We start from the raw sequence: 10,558 nt of genomic DNA, 5'->3' as shown, positions 1-10,558 counted from the left end.
GCCACGCCGCGCTCACCCCGCCGCCCCTTACCAGGTGCCGCCCCAAGCATGTGCTTGGGTGCCTGGTGCCTGGAGCCGGCCCTGAGTTTGAGGAATATCTTTAACTTACACCAGGGCTACGTAGTACTGAATTAGGGAGATGCAACAGGTTCCTTACCCCCACCCACTGTGTCTGAACAGAGTTCCGATTGAGTGGAGAATCTAGCCCAATATGTATTTCAGAGCACTGTGGCTATCTGAAATGTGTGATGTTACTGGAAAATCTGAAGCCCAAAAAATTAACATTTGAGTTCTGAGAACAAAATAGTCTTAAATTTATGACTAGGGTAATTCAGGGGTCAGTAACCTCTAGCATGCGGCTCGCCAGGGTAAGCCCCCTGGTGGGCCGGGCCAGTTTGTTTACCTGCCGCCTCCGCAGGTTCGGCCGATCACGGCTCCCACTGGCCGTGGTTCGCTGCTCCAGGCCAATGGGGGCTGCAGGAAGTGGCGCGGGCCGAGGGTTGTGCCCGCCGTGGCTTCCCGCTGCCCCCATTGGTCTAGAGCGGCGAACCGCGGCCAGTGGGAGCCGCAATCGGCCGATCCTGCGGACGCAGCAGGTAAACAAACTGGCCCGGCCCACCAGGGGGCTTACCCTGGCGAGTTGTGTGCCACAGGTTGCCGACCCCTGGGATAATTCATATCTATAATTTTAGAGAAAAATAGTGCCTTAAGCAATTAAATTAGAATATCTAAACTTCTACAAATCCCTCAGAAGTGCCCACACTTGCTTCTGGAATCAGTCCCTATTATAACAAAGCAGCTAGTGAAATCTATGGACAATGGATACAAGATTCAATATTTAAAATCCTTAGAAACTAAATGGACAACCCTTTTAGCACTACAGGGACTAGCCTGCTGTTTGTTAGTGGTTCATGTTACATTATTACAGTTTGAATTAAAGCTTTGTGCCTACTCTAAATTTATCAGCTCTTCAGTCTAGAAATATTGCTCCCAATCAGTTGTGTATAAATAGTAATATATGTCTAAATATAGCTTTCTAGCCAACTTCTTCAAATATTTGAAGGTACTAAATGTCACATGTTCATATTTGGGTCACAAATATTTAAGGGGAGGTGACACTTTTTAATCTCGTGTCCCATTTCTGTTCAATATCCCTAATGCACATGCCCAATAGTCACGAAGTGTCAGCTTTGTGTGGCCTTAGACTGGACATTAACCCTTCCTACCAATACTTTCCCCAGAGCCACAGTGTATTCCCCCTTTATTTTATTCTAATAGTCACCAATAAAAATGGAATTTTTTGGACACATTGATCCTTACAAGTAGTTATCCCATAGGAGAATGAATGCATTTTTAGACGACAGGCAAATCTTAAATTCAGGAAAGGGTTTAGTGTTTGACGATGAACATTAAAAAGTTAACTTTCTTTGGGTAGGCCCATATTTTTACCATTTATAGGAGTTATTAATTTAACGTAGAGTGGATGAACAGCACTGTTTGCATATATTCACTAAACCTAGAAAAGATTCTCATTTTGAATACCTGTCTTCAGTAAAGTCCACCTCAAACCAAGTTATACCCAGCAGTCATGGCTTCATCTTTAAGCCTGTTCACATTAGGATGTGAAATTAACATTCCATTAAAGTGCATGCAGAGGTTCAGCTCTCTCATGGTGCGACTGTTTCAATCTACTACCGCAGACTCTCCAAAACAGAACTACACTATTATGAAAAAGGCTGCGAGTTTGTCACAAAGGTCACGGATTCCATGACTTTCTGTGACTTCTGCAGTGGCTGGTGCGCCTGGCTCAGGGACAGCTCAGGCAGCTCCTGCGCCAGGCACACCAGCCGCTGCAGTCTTGGGCCATCACAGCAAAGTTTGGGTGCAGGAGGGGGTTGGGGCACTGATCAGGGTGAGGCAGGCAGGCTCTGGGCGACATACCTGGAGGCCTCCCCGGAAGTGGCGACATCCCCTTCGCTCAGCTGCTAGGTGGAGAGTGCTGGCTTGGCAGCTCCCATTGGCTGGTAACCGCAGCCAATGGGAGCTGCAGGGGTAGTGCTTGCAGGAGGAGGCAGCGTGCAGAGCTACCTGCCCACACCTCCACCTAGCAGCTGAGTGAGGGGGATGTTGCCGCTTTCGGGAAGCCCCCCCAGGTAAGTGCCACCCAGAGCCTGCCTCACCTCATCCGGTGCCCCAACCCCTTCCCACATCCAAACTCTGTTGCTGCTGGGGGAGAGGCGTGGAGCTAGGTAGGGAGCCTGCGGCCCTGCCAACCCCCACGCAAAACCAGCGGGGGTCCCAAGCTGCGTTGCCACCCACTCCCCCCCCCGCCAAAGAAGCCAGGCCGCCCTCCCCCTGCACCCATGGGCCCCCAGGTAGCCCCCTCCCCCCAAGTTTTATTCATTGGTATTTTTAGTAAAAGTCATGGACAGGTCACAGGCCATAAATTTTTGTTTACTGTCCATGACTTTTACTAAAATACCCGTGACTAAAACGTAGCCTTATTTATGAACATGTGCTGATTTTAGAACCGAAACTCAGTGACCTATCTGGGCCACAGACTTACATACAGTGGTGCCTTTTAAGAGTATATCATTCTGGCTTGCTTTGGGACTTGCTTCTCCCCTCATCATTTGTGACAAACTGGGACTGTTCGTAATGTGGTCTTTGAATGCTGAGTGGGGAGTGTTGGCTAGGAAGGCAGGGGAGGTTGGCTAGGACGGTCTGCATTGGGGGATGGGAGACTGGCCTTGAGGGAAGCTACCTGAGCATGTAACATGAGAACCCAGGAAGGGGTTAGAGGCCAGGTGACACCTTTGCCGGGGAAACTGAACAAAGGCTGTGGGAGGGGTCGCTGAAGGGAGAGTTTCAGGAGCTGGCTGGTGATATGGCTGGGAGGCAGACGGGGCTCTGACCTCCCAAAGGGGCTGGGGTGCCCTGGGACCCCAAGATGGACCTAACTGAGGGGGGTCCTGTTGTCTGTGCCTGCAAGACCTGCCTTGGACTGTATTCCTGTCATCTAAATAAACCTTCTGCTTTACTGGCTGGCTGAGAGTCATGGTGAATCGCAGGAAGCCAGGGGTGCAGGGTCTTGTGTCCCCCCACACTCTGTGACACCATTCTACAATTATTTTCAGTTGCTGATTTCATAGTTTGCCTCCAGATTTGTTCCCTGCAGCCTATTTTTCTTGTTCCCCTCCTACCCTATTCATCTTGGATTTCCAGTCCTTGAGTCTTTTTCCTCTCCATAACACAACCACCCTGCCATTTATCAGGGTCTCCCAGATTCCAATCTTTGGTCTACTCTTGGTCCCAAAATGTCCAAACCAAACCCAGGTGCTGCAGCTGCATAATCTGTTGTGGAGTCTGACAAATCTCTACATGCAATTCCAAAGCCACAACAGGAACAATGTCTGGACCAAACAGTAGAGAAAAACTTATTACAAAGAGAAGAGCTGAAAACATGAATTTCTAAATTTCTAGCAAAATCTTGGAAATACTAAATCCTTGGGAATCCACAGATTCTTATGCAAACAATTTTCATTATGCCTAGTTACAGCATGATTTTTCCATTGCAGCATACTTATTAATTTTAAAATTAATTGTATTTAATACACCTTGAAATACCTAACAATTAGTGTTTGTGAACCATACAGTAAAATCAAATGAAGTAAAAATAAAAAGAGCCAATCTACTCAAATATACTAGGCCAACTCAAACTGAAGGGAAAGCCAAATATCTGCAGGGGTGATGTGACTGATTGCCAAAAAGGATCAGTTTCCAAATACTGTACAAAGAAGAAGGATAAAAGATTAATAAAAATTTAAAGTCCAAGATATGGAAATACTATTGATTTTCAGCAAGCATTATTCATTAAAGGCAGCCAAAAGGAACCTTTGGCAGAAAGTTCCAAAACTAAGGAACCAAACTAAGACCAAGGAGGTTCTGCCCCCAACTCACTCCTAACGGATTCTTGGATCACAACAAAGGTCATCTGACAGATTCACATTATATCTTTCTTCCACCTATAACAATTTTCTAATACTTGAAATTAGACAGAATGCAGTTTATAGGCACTTCTTTATCATTACTACTTCTCCCTGAAGGCTATAGGATGGAGAATTTCATTAACAATGATGTAAATTATACAGTAATTGACCGTTGATAAGTGGAGTCGATATGCAAAATATCTTCTGGCCCATTCCTATTGAAATATTCAGAGCCAATTGTCATTTGGCCATACTACATTATTTTTGTTATCTAAACCAATGAATTATCAGATTTCATTTAAGTGTCTTGTCTAAGAACAGATATTTGAAGAAGCTGATGATATATGAAACACAAAACACACTATCCCTATACTACAGCACCACTTTCTCCATACTAGAGCACCTTAAAAATTAACCTAACTGGCTCTGGTGTGAAGAGCACCAGAAGCTAGTATTTATTGGTTATGATTGTTTCAGTTGTAGCTCAACCTTCTAAATTCAAAATGCAGCTAGAGTTAGAGAGCAGGAATTCAGAAAAAAGCACCTGTGATAAGTATAAATTATTAAAACTGCTCTAAGTCACAAATGTTCGATTCCTCTGCTTCACATACGAGGAAAGTGCAGGTTACTTCAATCATATTTAAGGCCCCCTCCTTATTACATGTTTCTGTACAATTTCTTCAGACATACAAAGCGGAGGGCTCAATCTTGCTTTTAGACACTTGTAGATGCAACCATCTTTTATAAAATCAGTTATTGTGTACAAGTCAGTTTTTTATTGAATATACACTTGTGCTTATTTAAGAGCAAAATGTTGCTTAGTGAATGTGTTCTTTTACACTTTTCAATACAAATGTGTGTTGCAAACAAAAATGTGACAAGCAGGATATGACCACGAATCTGGATAGCTTAGGTCACCTCTTCTCTCCCCTCCCGCCCTTTTTTTCTTAAATACTGATCACCACCCTCCCCAAAACACTCACTGGCATTTTATTCCATTACCGGAGATAAGAGAATATGATCATTCATTAACATGGAGTTATTTCCTGGCAGAATCTCATGGTTAGCATAAGTATTACAATCTCTGGAGTTAGTTTTACAGGAATAGAAAGAAATGCATGAATATACATACCTGTGCAAAAAGGACGATAGCTCTCCCCACCAAACTGTGCCATAACTCCAACACCATAAGCAGCTGCTTGCCTAACCTCTGGGCTGTTGTCACATATCGACTGTAGCATTGGCCTCAGGAAGTATTCAGCATATTTGAATGAGGATGGGCTGCAGTGCTCTACGATGTCATCAAAAATGCATAACCCCCACTGTCTGTCTGGCCATGGCCTATGTGGACACTACATAAAAAAAAAAAAAAAATTCTAAGCCACCCCAGAATGTAACTGTTAACTGCCATGATGCATACAAAAAGATGAATGATTATATCAAAATGAAATGATCATAATTGCGAAATTTAAGCTCCATTTAAAGTGCTACATGGGTTGACCTGAATTTAATCTTTATAGAGGAATTTGTTCCTCTAATGATACTGATTGCAACACCACAAAGACAAAATCAAAAGATAACTTCTGCTGTTTGAGGAGAGCAGTTAGACCAGTGGTCTCCAACCTTTTTATGCCCAAGATCACTTTTTGAATCGAAGGGCAACCCAGGATCTACCCCGCCCTTTCCCCAAAGCCCCGCCTCACACACTCCGCCCCACCCCCCCGTCGCTCGTTCTCCCCCACCCTCACTCACTTTCACAGGGGTGGGATAGGAGGTTGGGGTTTGGGAGGGGGTGCTGGCTCTGGACTGGGGGGTTTTGCAGTGTGAGGGGGGCTCTGGGCTGAGCCTGGGGCAGGGGTGCAGGAAGGGGTGAGGGGTGCAAGCTCTAGGATGGAGTTTGGGTGCAGGAGTGGGCTCCAGGCTGGGGCACAGCGTTGGGGTGGTGGCTCTGGAAGGGGGCTTGGGGTGCAAGAGGGAGTTCAGGGTGCAGGAGGGGGCATGGGGTGCTGGCTCCAGGAGGGGGCTTAGGGCTGGGAGTTGGTGCAGCCTCCCACGGGGCAGCACTTAACTCCAGCAGCTCCTGGTCAGTGGCGGGCACAGCTAGGCTAAGACAAGCTCCCTGCCTACCCCGGCAGCACACCACTCCTGGAAGGGGCCAACACGCCCGGGGGGGGGGGGGGCGGGGGACGGGGCACATGGCTCACGCTCTGCCCCTTTCTGCAAGCACCGCCCCCGCAGCCAGGAGAGCTGCGGGGGCGGTGTTTGCAGGCAGGAGCAGCGTGCAGAGGGAGATCCCTGTCCCCAGCCTGCACTGGCTGCTTCCGGGAGCAGCATGGGGCCAGGGTAGGGAGTCGGCTTTAGTGGCAGCCACCGGAGAACATGATCGACTGGGAGATCCTCTAGGATTGACCAGTCGATCGCCATCAATCAGTTGTTGACCACTGAGTTAGACTAATAAATTAAATCAGAGGACTATATGTTGAATATAGAAATTTTATACCCCCTCATCTCATGCCTAACTATTTCCACTAACCCCCCTTCTCATCCTTTTTTGGGTCTTGTTCCATTAAAGTTCCTTCTACCTGGTGCACTTCCTCTTTCAAATCTCTCTCAAATACTTTTGTGAAGCCCCTCAGCAATAATTTATGACAGAAGGGTTAGTAAAAAAGAAACAAATGCACTGCTGTGTGATAAAGCACCAGGTGACAAATTTGTTTGATTGTATTTGTCTAGACCGGGGTCGGCAACCTATGGCACGCGAGCCGATTTTGAATGGCATGTGGCTGCCTGCTGCGGTTCCGACCCCCAGCCGCCCCCCCACACCGCTCTCCCCTGCTGGGGCAGGAGGCAAAAGCTTCGTCCTGCAGCAGCCAAGCTCCCCCGCTTCTTCCCCCAGCTGTGGTGCAACCTGCTTTCCTGCCCCTCCTCCTCTCCTTCCCTGCGCCGGCCCTTGCAAAGGGAGGGGGGAGGAGTGGCAGCGTGCTCGCTGCTCCGCAAAAGCTCTGGGGCCCCGCTCTCCCGGCCGGAGCTTCAGCCGGCGTGCGGCAGCCCCGCGGCCCCTTGCTAAAGCCGGCCCTGGGTAAAGGAGGCAGAGAAGAGGTAGGGACGGGGCCTTGGGACAGGGGATGGAACAGGACATATCCCTTCCAGCCCCCTGCCATGAGACGCTCAGGGCAGAGGGCAGGGGGCTGGGAGCACCCCCACGAGCTGAGCACTCCAGCCTTCTGCCCTGCACCCGCCCACACCCCCAGCCCTCTGCCCCGACCTCTGAAGCCCCCTACGCCCCCAGCCGTCTGCCCTGCACCCCCACACACCCCCAGCCCTCTGCCCTGATCTCTGAAGCCCCCCACACCCACCCTTCTGGGGGTGTGGGGGGCTTCAGAGGTCAGGCCCCACTCAGCCCGCTGCCGGCCTAGGTGAACAGAACGCCAGGCTGGCAGTGAGCTGAGCAGGCTGGTGGCATAAGATCAGCATTTTAATTTAATTTTAAATGAAGCTTCTTAAATATTTTGAAAACCTTGTTTACTTTACATACAACAATAATTTAGTTATATAATATATAGACTTATAGAGAGAGACCTTCTAAAAAACGTTAAAATGTATTACCGGCACGCGAAACCTTAAATTAAAGTAAATAAATGAAGACTCGGCACACCGCTTCTGAAAGGTTGCCTACCACTGGTCTAGACTATAAATTTCTTGGGGGACAGCATGCCTATGTTTTGTACAAGGCACTCAGTGCTCTAAAAATAATTTGCCATGCCAGCATGAGATCTTATCCATGTACCATAACAAATCAGATTTAAATGGAAAGAATCCAAGATACTTACAATTAAATTGACAATTAGTGGTAGTAGTTGTTCAAACCATAGCAACACTTTCTCCTGGTAGCTGCTGAATATTGAGTGCAAGATATCTGACACTTTAGTCAGAATATAAACATCACTGTCATCCTAAGAAGAAAAAATAGCAATAATATCATTAGTATCCTTTCTGATCAGCACTCTCTCAGAAGATAGAAACCATATCAAATATTAAGACTTCTGAATTTTGAACCAAAGCAATTTAAATCAGACACTTTCTGATAACTAGACAAATAATTCAGAAAGATTTATACCACTATGCAGTGTCTATGCTGCAGAGCTACTTCACCTTAGTTCCCAACTATGTTACATCAGAAGGATTTGTTTCAGAAGTGAGAGAGGAACAATGCACTATCAGAAGAAGTGGAAAAATACAGAACATTTTACTATGACATCAGCCACTTTGCACCATGGAATCAAATCTGGGTTGTTTCCCTATGCAACCCCCTTGGATGAGGACCTTTCCTATAGCTTCCTGATGCCTCAACAGTCTTTACACTGACATTTATATTATAGCCTGTTTTCTACTCCGAGCTCTTCCTTCCTTCTGCTACAACGATCTGGACAATCTGAATCATCTTATTCTCTATTATTGTCCCCCTGCATAGTGCATCTTTACCCTCCAAAATTACAGTGAATTAAAGGGCTTAATCCTGCAGACTTTCACACACAACTCCTACCAACTTAAATGGGACTTATGTGAGGATTGAAGAATTGGCCCTAGCAAGATTCCCTCTGACTCCTTTTGGGAGTTCTATTATTCTCAGTATGGTTGCTTTAATCAGTGCTCCACTCCTATTCTACACATTACAGCCATAGCAGACAGACAAAGCAAAATGCCAACAGCGTCTAGCTCTGATGGCCACACTACTAGCATGCCAATATTTTCACATCTCACACAGCGTGACAAGCTGCCCTGCAGTAGAAAGTGGGGATTGCAACTTCAGGCCACTTCTGCACTGCCATGATGTAACCAAAGTCCAAAATAACCTTTGGTATGCACATTAACTCACCCATGTTACTTTAAAAAATATTTTTAAAATCACTATGAAATAAAGGTACAAAGGGAATTATAAGGAGAGGTTACTTACCTTGTACAGTAATTGAAGTTCTTGGAGATGTGCCCCACTAAGGAGGCTCTGCTTCAGGACATGTGTGTACCCATGAACTCTTGACTGGAATTTTTCTAGTGTTCATACATATTCTCTAGATATGCTTGTGCTCGGATATAAGGGGATGAGACCCTCAGCTGCTCCAGTTCCTTCTCAATCACGAAAGTCCAGTGAGAAGACTGATGTAGAAGGGAAGGAGGGCAGGTAGTGGAGGTCCCATAGGAACACATCTCAAAGAACTCCACTTTCTGTACCATGTAAATTACCTCTCCAAGTAGTGTCTGTATGGATGTTCCACTTCAAGAGATTCCCAAGCAGTACCCTCAATTACAGAGGAGATGGATTCAGTATAAACCATAAAACAGCATCACCAAAAGTTGTATCAGCTCTGGAAGCAGGCATGAGAGCACAGTGCTGGGAAAACATGTGCACTGAAGACTAGGAGGACTGCCCTGCAGATGTCTGAGATAGGTAGGTTTTTCAGAAAGGCCACAGGTAGGCTGAGCCTTGGTGGAACGGGCAATCACGCTAGGAGGGGAAGAGGTTTCATAAATAGATTAAGAAGCATCCCAAAACCCATTCAGACAGTGTTTGGGTGGAGATTGGGTGCCCTATCATTAGTTCTGCGATTGAGAGAAAAAGCCATGGGGAAGTCCTGAAGCGCTTAGTTCTGTTGAGGTAAAAGATGACAGAGCTCTTCTTACATCTAGTGTATACAGGCTCAGTTCCCTCAGAGTGAGGCTTGGGATAAAATACCAGGAAGTGAATCTCCTGATTAATGTGGAAACCTAAAGAAACTTAAGGTAGGAAGCGAGAGAGTGTGGATACCGCTTAGCAACAGAATACAGCGTGTGGTGGATCAACCATCAGGAATCCCAGCTCCTCTAACCCACCCGACTGAGGTAGCTGCTATAAAGAACACAGTTTGGAGGGCCAAATGGAGGAAATAGCTCCCCATAGGTTCAAATTGGGGTTTCCTCAGCACATTAAGGACTAAGTTGAGGTCCCATGGTGGAATAGATTTCTTAACAAGAGGAAAGGTGTAGAACAGGCCCCTAATGAACCTCGTTGTGGTTAGGTGGATAAAGAATAAAAATCCCTCAATGGGTGTGGGTGTGCGTGTGGGAGAGAGAGAAGCTGATAGCAGCCACATGAACTTAAACTGAACTCAGCAATAATTGTGAGATTTTTAAATTTAGCAGGTAATTGCAAGTACATCAGACAAGATTCGAGAGGAGGTATAGATCAGGGGCTGCACCAAGCCTGACAGTTTCCACTTCTGTAGATAAATTTTCCTTTATAGTGGGTTTTCTATTATTAAGAAGTACTCTTTGTATCTCTAGGGCGAAGTTTTGTTCTACACCAAAGAATCATCTAATAGCCATGTCTTGAGGTGAAACACTGAGAGGTTGGGGCAGGAGATGGATCTTGACTCTTGAGTGAGAAGATCCACTGTCAGGAGAAGGGGATCCTCTGTCAAGACATATGAACCAACTCTGCGAACCATACCTGTATCTTGGCCATGATGATGTTAGAAGGATGGCTTCTGTTTCAACTTATTCAGGACCTTGAGCAGTAATGGCTTTGGGGGCAA

At 46.3% G+C, this 10,558-nt stretch overlaps 1 protein-coding gene across 1 annotated transcript in view; it reads right to left on the bottom strand.

Moving 5' to 3' along the window:
* Window positions 1-10,558, bottom strand: part of IPO5 (importin 5) — an 87,893-nt gene that overhangs the window by 25,859 nt on the left and 51,476 nt on the right. The window contains exons 22-23 of the mRNA XM_026646409.1: window positions 7,820-7,942; window positions 5,122-5,341 (exon numbers count right to left, since the gene is read on the bottom strand). Of these exons, the coding sequence (XP_026502194.1) occupies window positions 5,122-5,341; window positions 7,820-7,942 (343 nt within the window). The remainder of the gene's footprint in view (window positions 1-5,121; window positions 5,342-7,819; window positions 7,943-10,558) is intronic.

Source organism: Terrapene carolina, unplaced genomic scaffold (genome assembly GCF_002925995.2).
Source record: "Terrapene carolina triunguis isolate 2854851 unplaced genomic scaffold, T_m_triunguis-2.0 Scaffold21, whole genome shotgun sequence".
Taxonomy (NCBI): domain Eukaryota; kingdom Metazoa; phylum Chordata; order Testudines; family Emydidae; genus Terrapene; species Terrapene triunguis.
Note: the sequence above shows the minus strand (reverse complement) of the source record. Positions and strands in the feature narration are given on the sequence as shown.